This window comes from Lepidochelys kempii, chromosome 3 (genome assembly GCF_965140265.1).
Source record: "Lepidochelys kempii isolate rLepKem1 chromosome 3, rLepKem1.hap2, whole genome shotgun sequence".
Taxonomy (NCBI): Eukaryota; Metazoa; Chordata; order Testudines; family Cheloniidae; genus Lepidochelys; species Lepidochelys kempii.
In genome coordinates this window covers 39223659-39247190 of record NC_133258.1, presented here as the reverse complement: position 1 = coordinate 39247190, position 23532 = coordinate 39223659, and the positions used below count along the sequence as shown (strand labels likewise).

General features: G+C 40.8%; 1 protein-coding gene across 5 annotated transcripts in view; it reads right to left on the bottom strand.

Annotated features, from left to right (window-relative positions):
• The window catches only part of FBXO25 (F-box protein 25), a 63302-nt gene that overhangs the window by 13807 nt on the left and 25963 nt on the right, over window positions 1-23532 (bottom strand). For all 5 annotated transcript variants that reach the window (XM_073336175.1, XM_073336174.1, XM_073336178.1 and 2 more), the window contains 4 exons: window positions 8763-8856; window positions 7770-7954; window positions 4839-5021; window positions 2296-2439 (listed from right to left, as the gene is read on the bottom strand). In XM_073336175.1, the coding sequence (XP_073192276.1) occupies window positions 2296-2439; window positions 4839-5021; window positions 7770-7954; window positions 8763-8856 (606 nt within the window). The remainder of the gene's footprint in view (window positions 1-2295; window positions 2440-4838; window positions 5022-7769; window positions 7955-8762; window positions 8857-23532) is intronic.

Below are 23532 nucleotides of genomic sequence, written 5' to 3'. Positions count from 1 at the left end.
CTTTTCTAAATAGTCCCTAACCACCTTTTTCTCCACAGAGGGCTGGCCATCTACTCCCCATGTTGTGATGCCCAGCGCAGCAGTCTGGGAGCTGTCCTTGTTAGTGAAGACAGAGGCAAAGAAAGCATTGAGCACATTAGCTTTTTCCACATCCTCTGTCACTAGGTTGCCTCCCTCATTCAGTAAGGGGCCCACACTTTCCTTGGCTTTCTTCTTGTTGCCAACATACCTAAAGAAACCCTTCTTGTTACTCTTGACATCTCTTGCTAGCTGCAGCTCCAGGTGCGATTTGGCCCTCCTGATTTCATTCCTACATGCCCGAGCAATATTTTTATACTCTTCCCTGGTCATATGTCCAACCTTCCACTTCTTGTAAGCTTCTTTTTTATGCTTAAGATGCGCTAGGATTTCACCGTTAAGCCAAGCTGGTCGCCTGCCATATTTACTATTCTTTCGACTCATCGGGATGGTTTGTCCCTGTAACCTCAAAAGGGATTCCTTGAAATACAGCCAGCTCTCCTGGACTCCTTTCCCCTTCATGTTAGTCCCCCAGGGGATCCTACCCATGATTGGCATGTTCATCACCTCGAAGCTTGACTATTGTAATCCTCTGCACCCAAGTCCAAAACCCATCAAATAAAAAAGCTACTACTGGTTCAGAACACCTTAACCTCTGTGCTCAGCCACAATGGTTGCTCAGTGCTCTGCCTCCTGCTCTTGCTCCCCTTGGATTCAAGGTTTTCATCCACTGCTTCAAATTTCTTGATGTGGCTCCAGACTCTTAGGAATACCACGAATTTGGACTTTCCCAGCATTAAATGCACTACACTGTGAAGCACAACAGTAGCAAACATCTGAACGGAGGCAAAATGTCAAACAGTATCCAGTTATCCCCTTACACAGGAATACCCCAGCAACAAAAGCCTTTAGAAATTAGAAAGAGAACTAGTATACACAAGAATTGAAAAACCCAACTCTCTCATAACTGCATAGTCATGTAACCATCGACATTTTATCAAGGGAAAACTGTCTCCTACTGACTAGGTAGCAAGTTAAAGGTCAGTCTCTACTGCAATGGACAACTTTTATTCCCTAGCAAACCTTTATCAGAAGTGAAAGAACTATACATCAATAGTTTGTCCAGACTTTTTTAAAGCAGACGCCTATACTGACTGCATGTTTTTGTACTGCTGATGTAATTATTAAGGTCTGCAGGTACAGACAAGATAACAAGGATATTCACATTCAGTCAGAATGACATGATTCATACATTACTATTGGCATAGATGCTATTACTCCTCACTGGACAAATTACAAAGTCATGCAGAGGACCCATAGTCACACAGGAAGAATTATCTTCTTTGGGAGGAGAGGGAGGAAAGAGCAGAAAATAAATCTTACACAGTCTTGCTTTCATGTAAATGTCTTTAGAATTTCAGAATAATGGAAAAACAACAAAATATAATGTATAAAAGCAAAATGATTTCTCAGGAGAAGATTTTTCAAGGTTTCCAAGCAACTCTTGCTTCTTATTTTCCATTTAAAATCATAATCTACTGTAGTCTTTGGGCTGCAAATTGAAGTTAGTCAGAAAGAGGCATCTAATCCACTTTTCCAGCCATCAAATGTTAAACCAAAATGGGATTATTATGACTTCAGGTGAGAGTTAAGAAACAGATTACCCAAGATCCTCCTTCAAGGCCAAATATACTTACTACCAAACAGCAAGATAAGGGAAAAGCAAAATGTATGTTTAGAAAGATCATTTCTAACAAGTTCTTCAATGCTTTTCACAAGACACAGCTGGTTACTAAATCATGTAAAATATTACATCACTGCTGTGGAAATACTGTGGTAAAATGTTTTTTCTATTGATCCTTTTTATTGGCTGCCATAATGTTGAAGCTAGTCCTCTGCCTGCTTCCCCCACATCCCTGCGCATTAGTGCATTACAGCTGTGTAACAAAAAGGCCGCTAGAAGGTAGGGAGTAACACTCTAATCATCTTTCTTTCTAAAAACACAGAGTATCAATTTCTGGTACAGATTTTAAAACTATAAATAGCACAGAATTGAACTTTTGATTTCTCATTTTGGCTGGAAACCTCTTTTGGAACAACACACCAACCTATGTAGGTGTGACCACTTTACTTAGTTTGATTTACGGCCCAATTACTTTTCACCTGAGATGGCACACAATTATACAACACTAACATTTCCCCAGTCAACGATATTTTTTTCAGTAGCTAACTCTCAAAGTATTTTCTAATATTAAATTATACATTTCCAGTTCTTACCTTCCAAAACAGAATACTACAATGTCGACAAAAATGTAATGTGTCCCCATATTGTTCCTTTATTGGATAACATTTCTGAAGTGCAAAGTACATCAGCTTCCAGTCAATGTGACCTTTTTCCGACAGGATCAAATGCCTACAGAACTGAACATAAAATTAATATTTTAATTTAAATTGTTAGCAGAAAGTAATCAAGCCAATCAAAGGCTGAAGTATAAAAGAATAGTTCAAGATAAATTATTTTATAAATGGGGCTCTCTCAGACTAATATTCTGACTCATATACACAACTTCATGGAGTGTCAACTTGAAACTCTGAAGCACAGTTTTAGAGACCCATCCATATAAAGGTGATTTATACCATATTCTAGCCTGTACCCCTCTAAATATTTGAGGCCTTCCCAAGCCAACTAAGTTAGGTAGATCAATACAAAACAGAAACTACAGATTTGTTAAGCTATGCTGGGCCATACTCATCATTGGGGCAACTCCATTGACTTGAAAGAGCCAAGTTAATAATTCTCTTGTTGCATATGAGTACTATTTTAAGAGTTATATAGAAAAAAATTGCACTGAATATTTTCTTCACTTATAAACTGATGAAAGATGATCATGTATTACAACTAGTGGCTTATTGTAAGGACTGTAGCTGTAAAATACTCCCCTGTAAAGTACAGGCAAAGCAACCAAGGCTTTAGACTTTATAAATGTAGTCTTAGGCTACATATTTTTCACAATTAAGGCCTTTTACACAATTATTAGAAACTTAAATAATTCTTTTCTTTTAATTTTAAATAAATGCATGTTAGTCTTACTTGCACATGCTTTGTATATCTTTTTTGGAAGCATGGGACATTGAAGCACATGGATAGATGTACTGCCTAATTTTTCCAAGCAACAGTGCAAGAATCCTTCAGATCAATGTGGTTGCTACTGGTGAAGGTTAAGGTCTTACTGCTGCTTGTAAAGTGACACATTTTTAACATGAGGCAAATTACAGTTAAATAGCTGCCCAAAACCCCTACAGATTCAGTTAGGTTATTAGTCCACTTAAAAGCTGCTTGGAAACTACATGTTAGAGTTCAGAGAGACTTTTTTTTACAGAAGTATTTTTACACGAGTATTTAGAGATCCTGTATCTGACATGCTACACTGATGTGCTGGAGTGATTTTTATTTCTTATATAATCTTAAGATAACAGATTCCTCTCCAGCCATTGTGATCATTGTTCAAAATCCTTCTCCTCTTCCCCTCCTCAAAATTCCCTGTCTTTGTACATCAAATTCAAAATGCTCAACCCCACCCTGCCTACTTCTTCCTATGCCTGCTCCCATGGCCTACATTTACCCCTCCTGAGCTCTCCTTTGGAGTACTACTTCTGTTCCCCTGCCTTTGCATCTTTTGCCAAGGTGCCATGTCAGTTTGAGACTCCTTCCATCCCTCTCTTGTGAAACAATCACCATTTATTTATTAGTTAAGATCCATTTTGAGCTCAGTGGTATACAGTCAATCGCAGCTCCCACTAGCTGCGGTTCGCTGTTCCAGGCCAATGGGGGCTGCGGGAAGCGGCGTGGGCCAAGGGATGTGCTGGCCGCTGCTTCCTGCAGCTCCCATTAGCCCAGAACAGCAAACCGTGGTCAGTGGGAGCTGCGATTGGCTGAACCTGTGTACACGGGAAGTAAACAAATCATCCCAGCCTGTCAGCAGATTTCCCTGAGGGGCCCGGTGCCAAAGGTTACCGATCCCTGTTCTACACTATTCTCCTCTTTGACTATTAGGAGTGGAAGGAGGGTCAATTTTTCTAAGTTTAGTCTAAGGCCTTAGAGTTCATACAATGTAACAGGAAGAGGCTATTCTGACTCACTTCCAACCAGTACTGGATTTTCTTTGACAGTTGTTTGGAAAGCAGCTCAGACTCTTAGCCTTGTGTGTTAAAGGGCAATGGTATATGTGTACACATATACACACACACCCCGCTAGTGGGAGTTTAAAGAATGGGTAGGTTGAAGTCCAGATGGTCATGAATATCAATGTTATCAGGTAAACTCTGAGACTAATAAATGCGTGGTAAAAGTTACTTGTATGCAAGAAAATCTGCTCATAATAGTCTAGGTAGAGAAATATAATCTAGAAGATCATGACTGACTGTTCAGACTTGTATAATTTATGAAAAATCTTTGCTTGAAACACCTACTACCTTGGAATCTAAAATGCATATACTAAAGCTTTAAAAGTCCAATCTGCCACAGTTGGCAGGAATTATGGGAAATATGGAGGAAAAAAAGCTTAGTGTAGACATTGCCTCCACTGCCCTCCCCTCCACTGCACGGGAAACATCCGGATAGAGTCTCTTGGGTTGATGTACAGAGCACATTTCTCACAGAAATCAATGGGAACTGAGGGTAGACACCGCCTCTAAAAAAACATCACTTTCCCGTTACCCACATTGCTATGGTTCAATGTGAAAGCAAGGGCAAAGTCACTCAGGAATTCATACTGAGATCATCAGTATCAGATTTAACACACACAACTCTCTCTCGTTACCTGTTTTTCTGCAAAATGGTACTGGCAAAGTTTTTTCCATAACTGCCTGTCTTCGCTGAGCATGTACAGTGTTGGGGTCACTTGACCTAGGGTAATAATGTCCCAGCCATCTGAGAACCTGTATAAAATGTTATTCAGCATATGCAGAGGAAGATCGCTGAGCGTGAGACCATTGTTGACTTGCTGAAAAAAAAGAGTTAACTTTTAACTGCATGGAGTTGTTAGTATAACATAAGAAGGGTTTTCAATTTTAGGTTTAAACCAATATAGCTACCTCAGTTATTTTTATTTCACTTTTTAAAATTTTATATATTTTATAATTATATGTATGTACGTGTGTTTCCCTGAAAAAATATGGACCTGTTTTGGTTTTTTTTGCCAGTTTGATATTTTGATCATTTGGTTTTCAACGTTTGTTAGATTATTCTGCAAGTTTGTTATTGAAAATTAAATATCTCAAGGAACAGAAGTTGAATAAAGTGGTTTTGCAGCTCTTAGTTTTTCTGGTGTTAAGTGAATGAAAATTCTTAGAACGTAAAGTTATGCTTTGGATGAAAAAGCTTTGGAAATTAAAAGCAAAAAAATAAAAATAAAAATAAAAAAACCAAAATATGCAGTCTGAAAATTAGTTAAAAGTTGCATACAACACCAACTTTCAGAAAAATGCACACTCTAAAAACTTTAGTTAAAGAGTCAGAGAAACCACTGTTAAAATTAAGCACTGAAGTTTATGTCAATTACTCAACAGATGTGCAATACATAGCTATGGAATGTAAAAGTCAGAGGGAAGAGAGTAGGACAAATCCCACCTCTGCAGAGCCTCCCAACAGATGAAATAGTGATTCTGCCACACTGATAGGAGAGCAAATATAGAGTGGGTGACCCAAGGGAGTATGTATACCTGACCAGAGTCCTCTTCTATGGGGTCTCTGTGCAGCAGCACCTAGGGTGGGGATTAGAGAGGTTCTCTTCCTTGCAGCAGGGGCATGGGAGATGTAAAAAGTACCTCTCCCTTTCCTCTACTTGAACCTAATGAAAGGGGGCTGGGCACAACAAGAGACATGGTTAGGGACTATATAGAGCTAGCACTGCTGTCAGTGTTTTGTGCAAGGGATGACAGTGACCCCACCTAGTGGGCCTGACCAGATGCAAAGGGAACATATGCAATCTTATTACAACAGCTGCACCCCCTAGGGTAGCTGGGTCCAATAGACAGCTCTAGCTTAATGCCACAATTTAGTTCATTACACTCATTAGTCTTGCTTATAGAATATACTTTCTGTAGTGACATCTTGTGTATAGTTTTTGAGAGATCATCATGCTCAGGCACCTGTGAACATAATAACTCCAATCTTGCATTTGTAATACATAACTAAAGAAAAATCACTCAGTGGAAGTTACTGACATAAAATAAAGGAAACAACAAGTCAAGCACCTGTTATCCGTCAAGCAAGGATGGTGTTTTAGTTTGTTGGCCACGTGACAAATATCTTCAAGGCTGAATTTCCTTTTTTTTTTTTTTTTGTGATCTATCTTCTATTTCAAAATTTGTTGTGATTTATTCAGGGCAGAATGATAAAGTAACAAGACAGAGGGATGTGTTGGCTGCTGCTTCCTGCAGCCCCCATTGGCCTGGAACAGCGAACCGTGGCCAGTGGGAGCTGCAATCAGCCGAACCTGCGGACATTGCAGGTACACAAACCGTCCTGGCCCGCCAGCGGATTTCCCTGATAGGCCGCATACCAAAGATTGCTGATCCCTGTTCTAGGTGCTTAGCCAGTGACTTCTACCAGTTTGGTGGTTACTTTCTTTAAAACTTCACTAGCAAATGTGTGCTGTTAAATATTATTTATTTAAATGATTTAAAGAGATTATAATAAATGTAGATCTTAACATATGTAGTCTCTTTCAAATTTAGTTTTAAACAGGTTTATTTTTAAAAAGAAAAATGTATTCAATTTAAAGCCCATTTAAACCAAAACAATGTGATTTAAGTTAAAAAAAAAGATTTTTTAAATAAATGTGTATCCCCCATGATTATCACATAGACCCTTAGAAACTTCAGACATCTTATTTTCAAAAATTGCCATTGTAAATGCTTAAAGTGATGGACACAGCATTGGGGTGGGTAGTGGAACTGGGTGAAATGGGGGGCTAGTACTCCACCCCTAAGTAAGCTTGCACACACCTGAGGGAGGAGCGGACTGGCGGAGGCAAGAGCCCGGAAGCAGAGAGAAACACCTGGGACTCTCCTTCCTAGCCTGCAGCTGACTGCCCTTCCTCCTACTCCCCTCACCAAGTCTCAGTACCTCCCTTCGCTTCCTCTCCTAACCCTCTGTCGCCCCCTACAGTATGCTAAAAAAAAAAAAGCTGTGACACAGGTCCAAACTTTTAGAGCTTCCAGAAGTCCATAAGTTACCTAGTTTCATAGAAAAAAACCCTGTTGGATTGCAAAGCTTTGGAATCGCTACTTCAATGCTTTAGTCATGTTTTTTTGGTCCCTCTCTAATCTTGGATTTCAGGTCTGTCTCTCCTTAGTAAGGTAGAGTTATCGTATGTCTCTGACCAGTGAATAATTATCTCTAACTAGTCAGATTAAGGTCGACAGCGAGCTATCCGTTTTGAAACTTATGGTTGGGCTATCAGAAAATCAAGTCTGTGAACATCCGTCAGGAGTCAGTTAATGCATGTTGCTAAAATTACTGTTGTGCTTTTCACAAAAAAAGGATATTAAAATACTTAGTGAGTGTGAAAAAAATTAACTTTAATTTTATATCTTTATGTCATCATTTGTGCTGAATAACTAATGAAGTCAAGTAAAAGTGGCTTTAGACATATTTAAAACTTTGCTTGTACACAGATTAAAAGCCAGTATTCAAAGCACCTTCTCCCTCTTTACCTCATATTTCTGATTTAACAAATTTAATATACCTTGTTCATCTGAAGATTTTTTAGCTGTTGTTCCCATGTAAGGATAGTTTCTAACCGGCAAATCCAAATATTGATGTTCCCCACCAACACAGATTTCCCTACTCCCCTAATCAGTATACAGAGAGTAGAACTCAGATCCTGAAGAAGATCTTTGATTAAGCGTGGATTGTGTTGGTCTTCCAAAACTGGAAAAGAAAAATAAGAGGTACTCTTTTGATTTGTTACCATTAACCCAAGTTATTGACATTTCCCTATCTGAACTAACTCAAACTGCAGCTGAGCAGTGGTTTCACTTCCAAACTAAATGTCCTGATCCCACAATGGAATTTGCCCTGGCAGGTCCCACAGATGCAGGATTGATGCTTAAGACAATACTGCTATCAAGGCATCAGTGCAACACTTTGTGCCATGCGTTAATAAAATTAATGCTGCATCTTAGTTTTTCAAGTGGATTTCCTATTTTCAGTAGATAGTATTAAATGTCTTCCAAATACAATGGTCACCTTTAAAAAAACCCAACATTTTCCAACATTAATATGCAAGAGCCCAGTTTTCTCATTATACACACCGGGAATAATTGCAGTTTCTTGCATACCTCTGTTGGGTAACTTGGCAAATTTGGACTAAAATGTTTTAGTTCATCATGTAAAGGAATTTTTAAAAAAAGACATACACAGGTATTCATGTTAATAAAAACAGGAATAATTTTGTTCAGAACTAAGAAATTTTAGATTTGACAAAGAGTACAGAATAGTAAAAGAGAAACCATGAACTTCTGACTGTGAAGGATAATCTCTGATTTCACTTTATACATTTGTTTTGAATGATATTCTTCAATGTTAAGAAACTGGTTAAAAAGTATATTAGATTTCCACTAATTAAATATGCCATTACCTTTGTTTTGTGACATAAAGCAGTACATATAAAAATAATGAAACTAACTGAAAGGTCAGAAAAAGTAACTCAGTCAATGCTAATGAACCACGAACATACCCTTTCGTACAATTTTGTCCAAAATATTGAAGTAGTTCTTCTGTGCTGCACCACTCAGTGAGGTTAGCTGAGATTTTGCAATTAACTGCAACAACTAAATCAGAAAAAATTAACATTAGAATGAAGGACTATAAAAATCACGCATGCTTTAAATAGATATTCTTCTATGAAAGACTGTAGCATCACAGTTTTGGCTTATGAAAACATTAGTAGCTACAGTTCTAGGGAGAGAAAAAAGGATATAAATTAAAGAAAACTGAAAGTGTACATAAGGTTCCATTATTTAAATAACCTTCCATTAGTAACTCATATTGAGACATACATTTTCAGTGTACTGTACAAATATTAATTATATTTCTGAGGTTACTACCAAATAGACTTCAAAAAAAATCCACAGTAAGATTAGTAAAATATAGTTACATTTCTTGCTGCTCCTGGGGTAATTCCTCTCTTCACCTCAGTTCTTAGAAAAGCTACCATGTACAAATGCAAAGGGCGCATAATTCAAAACTTGCTTTAAGCGTTAAGTTTTCTGACAGAGCATGTACACTGATGGTTATAATTTTTTCCCTTTTTAATCTTCACATTCTGATTTTGTTTTAAATTGCCGTGCCAAACTGAAAATTCCACAGCGATCAGATTGAAGGACTGACTCTAAACAAAGTTAACAGAAGCCATGTAGCTGTCTGAAAGGCGCTACTGCTGAGAATTCTCAGAAAGGGTAGCTGTGCATTTAAGAGCTTTCTGCAGCTCCATCATGGCAGTATTCAATTGCTCATGAGATAAATTACATTTGCCTAGTGAGGTCCACTGAACATCATGGAGTTGTATTACTTTAGATGGGATACATAGGCCAAAGGCATTAACATAACTCAGTCATTATCCAACATTCATAATAGTTTAAACAAGGTTCAGGATTTGGTACGCAGAGACCTCAGCCTGCATAGTACCGTAGCAAAAAAAAAAATAAAAAAAAAATAAATATCCTTTAAACTTTTTACTAAAGTTATAGAAAAGAAGGAAAAACAGTTAAAGCTTTTGAAATGTAGAGTATTACATAAGGCTTTCATTTTAACAACTTCCCTTTCTCTATAGCTGCAGAAAGCTTTCAGAAGAATAATATACCCTGTGTTTGACTGTCTTTTTTAGATGGTATCAAAGATGGCAATAACAATCCTTTCTGATAGAGCCCTGCACGGATATGTAATTTGTATCTGCATCCGATCTGTGGATATCCACATCCCCGGATGTGGAGATCTGTGAATATAAGTGGATATCTGCAGATTTGCAAAGCTGTAGTTTTTGGGAAAAGAAGTTACCTGAGATGGGCTGAAGCTGTCATTGTTGCTGTTAAAGTCTAGAGAAAGGAACAGCAAGGACAGAAGATGCAGCTTCTGCCTCTGAAATGATTCTCATTTGCAACCTCACTGCTGGAGAAACACACGTAGAGCTCACAGAGTATGTCTTCACTCTGTGAGGGATCGATTTATCGCGTCTAGTCTAGATGCGATAAATCGACCCCCCCAAGCACTCTCCCGTCGACTCCTGTACTCCAGTGCTGTGAGAGGCGCAGGCAGAGTTGACTGGGGAGCGGCAGCAGTCGACTCACCGCGGTGAAGACACCACGGTAAGTCCATCTAAGTACGTCGACTTCAGCTACGTTATTCACGTAGCTGAAGTTGCGTAACTTAGATCGATTCCACCCCCCCAGTGTAGACCAGGGCTCAGTCTTATCACCATTGCGAGACATGCAAAACATAAACCAGCATCAGGCTCTTTAGAGTATTGCTCTTAGTTGCTCATTCCTGGTCACAGGCTTACAGCAGTATTATATATAATATACAGTCTTGGCCAGATAAACCAGACTCTTATTAGACAGAAGGAAAAAGGAGGGAAGGTAGGAAAGAGAAAAAATAAGCGGGGGGAGAAAAAGGATACATGTGGGCTGGGGGAGACAAAGTCTTACATCCCAGGTGGTGACTGAGATTCAGGCAGAGGTGGCAGTGTCATATGGGTGTCTCTCTCTAGCCTGGTCTGGATAGGACATCTCTCAGGAAGATGAAGGCCTGAGGTCCCAGGTGGCAGTGGAGGTAGCAGCCATGATGGTGAAGCTCATTCCAGTAGCCAATTTTTCTCCCAAAGTCCTTTTCTTTAAGGATCCTAAAAGGGAATGGTGGGTGGAATAGCCCATCCCCTAATTATTTTGTCCACCATTTAAGGCTCTGACACACTAGTTTTGATGCTTTCTGGTTCCACAGTTCTTTTATTCACCATGCATGATTTTAGCAGTCCTTGGTTCTGTCAGCAGGCCTTTTGTTTGTACTAATTCAGTCTGTCTCCCTTTCATATCTTTTCCCATCAACATTTGTAATCGGCTGTTGTGACATCTTATGAACTTATACCTCACTTTTTACAGTTGAACTCACACTTAGAATAAACCTGTAGGCTCAATTAGTACAGAATCTACTGCTCTTTTACCTTCCCAGACCAAACCATACTGATAATGTGAGAAAGCTCTTTCAAAGGGTCTTGTAGCATGCACAAATGTGGCCAGGCTGATGTCCAGTCTCCTCTGGAAGCTTGTTTCACAGCTAGCCACTTCACAGAGAATACTTCATCTCTGCTCTCACATATTCCATCACAGTCTTTGTAAGCTACAGGGAGACAGTAAAGGCCGCTGTCTTGGAGGTTCATGGATGGAGATGTGGACTCTGATATGTATGGGTCCTGGCTCATTGAAAGATTTGAGGATCAGGTTTTGAATGCAAAATGGTAGTCAGTATACTGACTGGAGCACGGGCATGATGCGCTCATCATGGTGCATCCTGCTCAAGAGGGAAGCTGCCACATTCCTCATGAACTGGAGGCCCCAGCATTGCTTCCACCTTCAGCCCCAGGAAAAGATAACTGCAGTAATCTGATGATGAATGGTGTGCATATAATCATATTATCACAAGTTATACAGTACTTGAATAGAAGCCAAAATGGATATGAATATTCATAAATAAATATTAATTTGAGAAATTTGCAATAATATTCTAAGAATTAAACCCCATCTCTTGAAACACAGGTGAGTCTGGTGCTGATCTAGAGCACACTGAAATGCAGATGGAGAACTTTGCTTTTGACCTTAGTGCACAGTTAGTATTTGAAGATAACAATCATAGCTACTGATTGATTTTCTCACTTCTACAAATGATGAGACTTGCTGTTATTTTCCTCCTATTTCAGCTCAAACGGTCTCCACCCCTCAGGCTAGGGAAAACTGTTGTCGGAACGGCCAGAATGCAGTTGCATGGCAGCCCACAGAATTCCCTCTAAGAAACTCTCAATGATAGGTGGGTGGTGAGAAGAAGGGTTGGAGTTGGCCTGAAAGGGGATGCAGCCAGAGATGATCAAAGTCCTTCTGCACATGAATGTCCAGCTTTTAAAAAGTCAGGAGCGATTTTTCCCCTCTGTGTTTTTTTTCTTCTTCTTTCTTTAAAGTTGTAGCCTTCCCTCGTTTTGAAGCTGAAGAGTGTGCTATCTCCTGGACAAAGAGATAGGCTGCTCTGAGCCCTTAAGCAGTATAAAGGAGCTTCAATTTGAATGCATGCAAAGGAAATCCTGGTGCAAGTGACACCATTAAAACCCATTTCCACTGAGCTCTTAGGCAGTTCTGTTACAAAGAACAGAAGGCACGTCTAAGAAAAAAAATGCATTTTGTCACAATGAATATCAAATTGCATTAAAGGTAACGTAGAAAATAAGAAGTTAGATGTTGGGGCCTACATTAATGATAAATCAGAAGTTGGAGATGGAAATGAGACAGTACAGAATTTTGATACTGGCACAAATAACTTATTTGCATAGTGAGACATCAGAACAAAAACAAAAGACTTATTCACAGCTGCAATCACTATATTAAAATGCTTTTACAGATCAGCTTTCTAGGTGAGTTGATTGAATTCACACTCATCTCCTACCAATACTACAATGGGAAAACTAGGTAGTTTGCTACTCACTCTACTGATTCTCTTAATTTCTCATCAGTTTTCGGTATTCATAATAGAAGAGAATATGCATATGCATAGAATATGCATATAAAGAGCTTGTTTAGATAGACTTTTTCCTAAAGGAAAAAAGTAGAGGTTGCAATTTCCAGCACTCACAAGCTGACGTTTAACTAATGTGCACTAAGTGTGCTCAGCCATTTTAATTTCATTACTTTAAAAAGGAGATCCAAGGTCAATTCTTTCTGACTACACTGTAGTTAAGTCACGTTATGAAAGAGAACTTTTTGAACTTGGGCCTGGACAATTTCAGCAAAGCTCAATCAATCATTTTCCAGGATCTCACACTTCAAAGGTGGTATTCCCAATCCCTTGAAAAGCCGTACGTTTTATTCTATACTATAGTACCTTCCTAATTGGTGCTAATAAATGGGAAGCCCATTGCCATTTTGAAGGTGAACAAATAAAATGCATTAAAGCTTTTAAAGTACATATAAAAATACATTTTATTGTTCTGGACTATGGTGGTTGTTTTGTTACTGCATAATGTATTAAAGCATATTTTACAAATATAAGTGATGTCATAAGACTTTATTATAAAACCTCACTACAAAACTCTACTAAATACTTGCTTGAGAAGTAGGGGGAATAGACTGCTAGGTTTGCTGGGGATTTTTAGTACAGATTAGGACTGTAGTTTTTTAAATGGGGCTTACATTTATGCTCCTAAAATATTAATCTCCAGCTCCTTCTCAGAGAAGATAAGATCCTACCAAAGGGGAGATGCATTAGGTCATTAAGTAGGAGTTAAAAAAACAACAGAGATAGAGAATACCCTTCTGGCACCTAAGAAAAAGGAGATCTAATGCCACTTCATGAAACACTAACTCAATTTAGATAAAATTGAAACTGTGAGCAACTGATAATTGGGAATTATTTTATTTCAAGCAAATCCACATGAAGCCTTTGGACCTTGCTGCAGCAAATGTGCAGGCAATTTGTGGTGACCAGCTATGGAGATAAGAGAGTCAGCAAATCCTAGACCAGAACAACCACTATCTGCTGAGCTAACAGCTGACTGCTTCTTCTCTCCTTCCTTCAACACCACTGAATGCAAATCCACAAGATGTGGCAGTTTTTTAGGAATCCAGAAGCACAGAGCACAAGAACTTAAAAGATGTATTTAGGATGAGATTTTAAAACATTTTTCAGACACTCCTATAAATTCCACTGCAGAATGGTGCATATACGTGAAGGAAAATGAAACTCTAAGCTTTCCTACACAGTATGAGCTTCATAATTGGTTGACCCTTTTACAAACATTGCAGCGATTTGCAGACATCACTGACTGTTGGGGGATTCCAATGTTGTTACAATAGACCTAAGAAAGGAATGGAGTAGAACTTGCACTGTGATTTTGTTTTTATTGAGAGCCCGGAGACATCCAGAAAGGGGCTTTTACAATTTTTCAACAAAACAAGTGTCATTCCCCACACCATAAATAGGTTTGCCAACCGTCTAATCACACAAACTCAAACTCTCTTGCCTGCCCCACCCCTTCCTTGAGGCCCCACTCGTGTCCTGCCCCTTTTCTGAGGCCCCGCTCTGCTCATTCCATCCCCCCTCCCTCTGTTGCTCGCTTTCCCACACCCTCGCTCACTTTCACCGGGCTGAGGCAGGCGGTTGGGGTGTGGACTCTGGGCTGCGGCCGAGGGGTTTGGAGTATGGAAGGGGGCTCTGGGCTAAGCCTGGGGCAGGGGGTGCAAACTCTGGGAGGGAGTTTGGGTGCAGGAGGGGGCTCAGGACTGGGGCAGGGGATTGGGATGGAGGAGGTGAGCGGTGTGGGTTCTGGGACAGAGTTTGGGCGCAGGAGAAGGCTCCAGGCTGGGGTAGGGGTTCAGGAGGGGATGCGGGCTCTGGAAGGGAGTTTGGGTGCAGGAGGGGCCTCCGAGGTGGGGTCTGGAGTGTGGAAGGGGATGAGGAGTCCAGGCCCCGGCCGTGTGGCACTTACCTCAGGCAGCTCCTGGTCAGTGGTACAGCCTGCCCTGGCTCCACGCTGCTCCTGGAAGCACCTGGCACATCTAGCAGTGGCTCCTAGGTGGAGGTGGGGCCAGGGGGTCTCTGTGCGCTGCCCCAGCCCTGAGCGCTGACTCCGTAGCTCCCCTTGGCCAGGAACAGTGGCATCGGGATCTGTGGCAGCGACACTTGCGGGTGCGGGAAATATGTGGAGTCCCCTGTGCCTCCCAGGGGCCGCAGGGATGTGCCAGCCGCTTCCGGGAGCAGCATGGAGCCAGGGCAGCCAGGGAGCCTGCCTTAGCCCTGCTGCACTGCCAGACTTTTAGCAGCCTAAAATCTCCCGGTTTGGCTTCAGTAGCCTCCGGGATATAGAGCCTGATTCCGGGAGACTCCTGGCGAAACCAGGAGGGTTGGCAACCCTAACCATAAAGAATGGTGTCTTCCCCTTCTGGCCAAAAAAGCTTTCCTGCACATTCTGCTCACCATCCTCATGTCAGGACAAGAACTTTGCCCATATTAATTATTTTGGAAATAAAGTCTTAATTGAGAGAGTTGCAGCTCTGGCTGGAAAATGCTGTTTCTCACAGTCATCTTTTCTGATTTTATTACTGATTTTGCAACAAAAAAGCCAGATGACTGTTCTGTGTTTGTTTACACTTAGCCATAATACAGGCACCCGCACAGAGCTGAACTGGGGCCTCAGAAGAGTTACTTCGTTCCACATGGCAATGGAAGAAATTCTTGAATTATATCATACTGCTTTAACTTGACACAGCAAACAGAAGTATGTTACAAACACACTGTATAAACATAGTCAGCATTAGGTCTATTAACAACTAAATGTTACTCTTGGACAACAGAAGACTGCAACATAGGAACTGTCATACTGAATCAGAACTGAGGTTCATCTAGTCCACTATTCTGTCTCCAAGAGAGGCCAACACCAGAAGCTTCAGTAGAAGATGTAAGAAATCTGCAACAGGAAGATGTGGGGTAATCTGCCCCCCTGCATTAGGTCTTTTTTTGATTTCCAATAGTTAAAAGATAGGCCTAAGCACTGAAGCATGAGGTATAATACCCCTTCCAAAATTTATCATAAAATATCACTATTTTGGATATTCTTGATATCCATATAAATATCCAATCCCATCTGAGCCTTGATAAGTTCTTGGCCTCAACAACTTCCTGTGGCTGAGAGTTCCACAACTTAATTACAGGTTATGTGAAAAAGTATTTCTTTTTATTGTTTTTTTACTTCCCCAACTCTTACCTTAATCCAATATTCCTTTGTTCTTGTGTTATGAGACAGCAAAAGCCTAGGTTTCTAATTACCATCTCTATATTATTTATTTTATATACTTTTACCTTGGGTCACAAAAGGACAGGATATCTCTGTATTCACCTGCTACACACTACTGCAATGATATTTGTACAAAATATGTGTTGTGGGGTATCATTTGAAAATTAATATCACAGTGGTCAATATCATCATTGTAAAAATATATGTAACATTGAATGCAAAGTTATGAATTCTCTCTGTGTGATGTTACTAGAATGTGTTTAAAACCAGGCGGTCTAGCCTGGGAAGAGGCAATAAACAGGTTTGTCCTAGACAAAGAAATGTGGGTTTACCTCAATTTACATATTAGCAATAAACAAAGCCATCAAGCTAAACCAGCAGGGAACATCCTGAGACTGACCTCGGGAGATGGAGAATTAGCATGGCTCCTGCACCACAGAGAGACATAGGACGAATTCCTAGGAGACCTTCCTGACTTTCAAGACAAAAAAAGTTCTGTTGGGAATGTAAGGGACAGATAGAGACTCCATCTTTATCTTACCTCGCAGGAGAAAAAGAAACCAAGCAGTCTGTGTTCCATTTGTTGGGTCCTGGCCAGAGTGCCTGCTCAAAGAATGACTAGTGAGAAAACTACCTTGAGCAAAGTCTGTAGCTTTTTAAGGATGGTCTTAGCCATTAGAAAGCATATTTTAACTTTGGTTTGTTTGTAACCTGTTCTACCTCCAATATTTTCTACTTTGTATCACTTAACCCATGTCCTTTTGTTAATGAACTTGTTTTACTTTTAATCTAAACCAACCTAGTGCTGTATTTGAATTTAAGTGATTGTTAACTCCAGTTAAAGTGATAAGCTGTACTTTGGTCTCTTTAAAAAAGCATCAAACATTATTATTTCTCTGTGTGTTCCAGGAGAGGGCTGGACACAGTCCAGACCAGTGAGAGGTTATATAACTGCCTGCTGTGGTCTTCTGCTACGGCTCACATCCCGGACACCAATAGCCAGCTGACAAGCATGTACGTAGTTCCCTGAGTCTATGTGCTGTACAGCCCTGATGCAAGACTGACCACAGCAGCCTACTTATAACAAAACAGCTGCCCCTGGTCTTCACCAGTCTTCATTACAACTTGCAGGGTGATTCCAATGCACCCCCTGTCCCAATTTCCCCACAACCATCTGCCCTGAAACACACAGAGAAACTTTAGAGCTTTCAAGTCCACTCAGTCCTACTTCTCATTCAGCCAATCGCTAAGACAAACAAGTTTGTTTACGTTTACAGGAGATAATGTTACCCACTTCTTATTTACAATGTCACCAGAAAGTGAAATCAGGCGTTCGCATGGCACTCTTGTAGCCGGCACTGCAAGTATTTATGTGCCAGATATGCTAAATATTCATATGCCCCTTCATGCTTTGGCCACCATTCTAGAGGACATGCTTTCATGCTGATGACGCTCATTAAAAAAAATAACGTGTTGATTAAATTTGTGACTGAACTCCTTGGAGGAGAATTGTCTGTCTCCGGCTCTATTTTACCTGCATTCTGTCATATAGTTCATATTATAGTAGTCTCGGATGATGACTCAGCACATGTTCATTTTAAGAACACTTTCGCTCCAGATTTGACAATATGCAAAGAAGGTACTAACGTGAGATTTCTAAAGATAGCTACATCGCTCGACCCCAGGTTTCAGAATCTGAAGTGCCTTCCAAAATCTGAGAGGGATGAGGTGTTGTCATAAATATAAAGGGAAGGGTAAACACCTTTAAATTCCTCCTGGCCAGAGGAAAAACCCTTTCACCTGTAAAGGGTTAAGAAGCTAAGATAACCTCGCAGGCACCTGACCAAAATGACCAATGAGGAGACAAGATACTTTCAAAGCTAGTGGGGAGGGCGGGGACAAAGGGTCCTGTCTGTCTGTGTGATGCTTTTGCTGGGACCAGAGCAAGAATGCAGGTCAGAACTCCTGTTAAGAGTTAGTAAGCAATCTAGTTAGATATGTGTTAGATTCTGTTTTGTTTAAATGGCTGATAAAATAAGTTGTGCTGAATGGAATGTATATTCCTGTTTTTGTGTCTTTTTGTAACATAAGGTTTTGCCTAGAGAGATTCTCTATGTTTTGAATCTGATTACCCTGTAAGGTATTTACCATCCTGATTTTAAAGAGGTGATTCTTTTACTTTTTCTTCAATTAAAATTCTTCTTTTAAGAACCTCATTGCTTTTTCATTGTTCTTAAGATCCAAGGGTTTGGGTCTGTGTTCACCTATGCAAACTGGTGAGGATTTTTATCAAGCCTTCCCCAGGAAAGGGGGTGTAGTGCTTTGGGGAGTATTGGGGGGGGGAGACATTTCCAAGTGGGCACTTCCCCTGTTATTCTTTGTGTAACACTTTGGTGGTGGCAGCTTTTAACCTAAGCTGGTAAGAATAAGCTTACGGGGTCTTTCATGCAGGTCCCCACATCTGTACCCTAGAGTTCAGAGTGGGGAAAGAACCTTGACAGGTGTGGAGCATTCTTTCAGAAGTTTTAAAAGAGCAACACTCCGATGTGGGAACTACAGAACCCAAACCACCAAAAGAGAAAATCAACTTTCTGCTGGTGGCATCTGACTCAGATGATGAAAATGAACATGCGTCAGTCTGCACTGCTTTGGATCGTTATTGAGCAGAGCCTGTCATCTGCATGCACGAATGTCCTCTAGAATGGTGGTTGAAGCATGAGGGTCATATGAATCTTTAGCACATCTGGCATGTAAATATCTTGCGTCGCTGGCTACAACAGTGCCATGAGAACACCTGTTCTCACCTTTCGGGTGACACTGTGAACAAGAAGCAGGGAGCATTATCTCCTCCAAATGTAAACAAACGTGTTTGTCTGTGTGATTGGCTGAACAAGAAATAGAACTGAGTGGACTTCTAGGCTCTAAAGTTTTACATTCCTTTATTTTTTGAATGCAGTTATTTTTTGTACATAAGTCTACATTTGTAAGTTCAACTTTCATAATAATGAGATTGCACTACAGTACTTGTATTAGGTGAATTGAAAAATACGATTTCTTTTGTTTTTTTACAGTGCAAATATTTGTAAACAAAAACAAATATAAAGTGAGCACTGTCACTTTGCATTATGTGTTGTAATTGAAATGAATATATTTGAAAATGTAGAAAACATCCATAAATATTTAAATAAATGGTATTCTGTTACTGTTTAACATTGCAATTAATTGGGCAATTACTTTTTTTAATCATGCGATTAATCGCTTGACAGTCCTATTAGTAACATTTGCAAATGTTACTATTTCATTACTTGCTGCCATTTCCAGATCATTAATAAATGCATTAATCACAGAACCTAGAATGGAATCTTGAGATACCGTGCTGGGAACCTTCTGCCATGATGAAAATTGACCATTTAATTTTACTCTTTTTGCTTTCTGTCTCCCAGCTAGTTTTTAATCCATGACAATATGTTGCCTGTCACCCTGTGACTACTTCACTTCCTTAGTAGCCTCTTGTTTGTGACCTTGTCAATCGCTTTTTGGAAATCTGAAGAAATGGTTATACACAAAAACTACATCAGAAATATTAAGATTACAATTCAAGCACTCAGATTAAGAAACGCTGCAATTAAGGTTGACTGTGCCAACTTTTAACGTAATACTTTTGAATATAGTTTCCTAGATTTTTAACAAAGAAAATTGAAAAAACAAATATCACATTGCATCATACTCATACCGAAATGGGTCAGTAGCAGGGCTGGAACCTTTAGATCCACAGCACAGACCTCTAACACTTGAGCTAATGGAGTAAATCGATAGTAGTAGGCTGTCCTCCTGTGTAGTTATGGCAGGGTGGACTAGGTCCAGAGGCCCCCTGCTCAAGGACTCACGGCCCTGCATCACCCTGTCCCAGAACAGAGCAGCGGAAAGTTCTCCAGGCAGCCTAGAATTGTGTTTGCAGGCACTATCGGCCAAAAAAAGGGGGCACACATGAGAGGCAGGTGCTGACTCCGTTACATTATGGTAGCAAAGTGGGATCTTCAGACCGAACTTCTCCAAAAGGGGTCAGGTCAGATACAACTGTTTTACTGGGGCAAGCTTTTAACTGTTTTATTGTGTGAGGCCAGAGGCAGAGGTCAAAGGAGGACCAGAGGCAGATGCAGCCATGGAAAACAGGCAAGATTTTAATTATTTATTGAGCAGAGGCCAAAGTGAGCCAGAGGTAGAGGTAGCCCAAGCGGAGTACAACCTGACTAAGGGGGACATGAGAAAAGACTCTGCGTCACCCTGTCCCAGAATAGAACAGCAAGAAGTCCTCCAGGGAGTCTAGAGTGGCTGCAGAAAAGCGGCCAATCAGAGGGGCTGCTGGAGCGACCAATAAGGGGCCAGAAGGGACCATTAAAAGGCAAGCAGCACAGCAGAGCCTTCAGTTGCTGGAGCTTGATGAGGCAGGCTGAGCCCAGGACCCAGCCAGACCAGGCAGCACTGAGATGGGCCCTGCTGGTCTGGTTTCAGACAGAGCCCAGGGAGCGCTGCTGCAAAGGACACCAGCTGAGATGGGCCCTGACTGGGTGGTTGAAGAAGGCAGTGCCTCTGGGAAGAAGACTTAGAGTTATGGCTCCATACCAGGGCCGAGAAAGAACTTGGACTTTATAAATTGGAAGGGGGGGACAGGGTCTGGCTCAGCCAGAGGACTGAGCAGCCGAAGGCCTGCCGAGAGAACTAGCAGCTGGGGGTGATGCTCGCGAGAAGCAGGTGCCAGCCTGATGTAAGACCAAAAAAGAAAAGCAGGCTCACACCTAACCGAGAGAAAGGGGGCCATCCACAAGAAGACATGAAAAGAACTGTGTTTGCAGGCACTATCAGCCAGACAAAAAAGGGGGCATGCATGAGAGGCGGGTGCTGGCCCCGTTAAAGTAGTCCAGTAGTGGAGAAGAATTGGGACACACACTTTTCCAGAGGCTTTTAGAGAGATTTGTTGACAGAGGAATGATAATACTAAGGAATCTTGGGTTCTATTCCAGGTTATGGAGGGGAATGGGCACAGATCATTGTGCCACTGTTCCACCCACCAAACCTGAACCCTCCTGAATCAGTCCCAGTCTTGTCTCTCCCCTTCAGCATACAGTTAAATTTTGGAAAAGCTATAAGCCACTGAAAACAGGTTCTATAAATGGGAAGAATTATGTAACCTTAACTAAGGCAGATCTGGTTGCACTGCTTATAATGCCAACCAGTTCTCCTTTATTTACTACTTTTGACATGGTCTTTGATTAGTTGTGTGCAGAGACCCAGCTGCTTAGACTTTATTATATCATGATCTTCCATGTACTTTGTTAATCTTTTGCTAAATTATTGTTTCAACCAATCTGACAGGTACATATGTAAGGCTTACTAGACTGTAAATTCACTGGATCAACCTCTGGAGCTTCTGCTTTTTTTTTTTTTTTTTTTTTAAAAGCTTGATACCCTACAATCCTCTGAACAGTGCCTATTTTTAATTATTGCATGTTTTTGTTAACAGCTCAGCTACTTCTACTTAGACTTCTTCAGAACTCTTGGTTTACCATTTGGGCCTGGTAACTTACTCTTTTTTAAATCAACAATTTGCTCCAACATCTATTCTGACACGTCTGAATAGATCACCTTTATTACAAGTAAAGAACAGGTCCTGACTAAGAAGTTCTCCAGCATTCTCGGTGGTGAAGACTGAGGCAAAGAAATGTCCTTATCATCCTTAATTGTCCCCTTCAACTATTGACGCACTGATTCTTCTGCAGGCTTCCTGCTTTTGATATTTTTTTTTAAAGTGTCTCTTCGTTTTTATCTTTAGCTGTTTGTTCTTTGAAATCCATTTTGGGCCTTCTAGTTCCATCTCTTATTGGCTGCTGTAATTTATGCGCCTGTTTATTAGCTTTACTACGGTCAGATTTCCAAGTTTTGAAGTATTTCTGTTTGCTCAAGTAGCCTCTTGAGCACTGTCATTTAGCCATATTCGTTTAAATACTCTTCGCTTTCTCGCAGTAAACATTTTCTGAGATTGTTACTGTTTTTGAGTACCATCCCTGCATTCACCAAGGATTTAAATTTCTTTATTTTTACTTCAGGGCCTTTTTGACTAACCTTCTCATTTGACTGAAACCTCACTTTTTCAAGTTTAATGTCACTGTCACTTTATAGTACACTATCTGCCCCTTGGCTTTTGAATCTAGATAACAGTGTATTACTTAAAACTAAGTTAAGGCTAGCCTCTCTTGTTAGATGCTCTAGAACAAATTGTTCCAAGAAGCAATCACTAAAAGGTTTGCTTCTCTAAAACTTTGCCCTGTTCTGTCATTTGTGAAATAGACAAAGATAAACATGGCAAGAACAGCATCTCATTAAAATCATTTTTGGAAGATGGACAGGCTAGAAGATTTTTAAAAATCTGGGTGCTGTTCCCAAAGTTTTAGAGGAAATAATAATAGTAGAAAGGGAATACCACTTATCTCACTAAATGCCTGCCACTTATAAAGCATGTGCTGCAGCAAAGATTGACAGAGTGGTGTAATGACACCTCATAGCTAGGGTTGTCAACTTTCTAAGTACAGAAAACTGAACCCCTTTGCTCCACCCCTACCCTGTTTCTTCCCCCAAGGCCCTGCCCTCTGCTCACCCTCACCCCCCTCCCTCAGTTGCTCACTCTCCACCCCCACGTTTTGCTCACTCCCCCCCTCTCATGGGATGCACCTGCTGCCTGCAGAGTCAGGCTGGGAGGAGCTGACATGGAACCTGCCCACCTGCAAAATCGGGGCATAGTGGTGGGCGATCCTTAGAGCAAGGAGCTGGGGGGGGGTCGGTTCCTGTAGCAAGGGGTTAGGGCTCGGGCAATCTGGGCATGCTGGGACAGAATGGGGGTGGACAGGATCCCTCCTCCCCCTGGGTGGCGGGACCTACCTCTTGGAACCTAGTCTGGAAACAAGCCACCACTCTGTCAGGCATCAGCAACTGAGCAGAGAGCAAGCTCTTCTATGTGGCTCCAGCCACGACAGCTCCTCTTCCCACCCCCTAGCAGCAGAGACCAGTTACTGCGGCCAAGTGGACTTTTAGTGCCCGGTCAGCTGTGCTGACCAGACGCTGCTAGGTTCCCTTTTCGGACAGACGTTCCCGTCGAAAACCAGACACCTGGCAACCCTACTCATAGCACTCACACTTCGTTGTTTTAAAAAAACAATACGCTACAGAAAATTTTCTAATTCATAATGCATTATCAAAAATTATTAAAATTGCAGTTGTGAAAATAAGTTAAACAAACATGTATTATAGTTTATTTTGCAGAATATTAATAGTGGGGTCTTAATTTGCTGTTTTATGAATTTTTTATAATGCAAAAAAGTAACTACTGAAGTTACCATCAATGTTTCTCTGAAAAGCCATCAGAAAAGAGTTATTGGCCTATTTTCTTCTTTCTGCAGTCTGAGGCGTT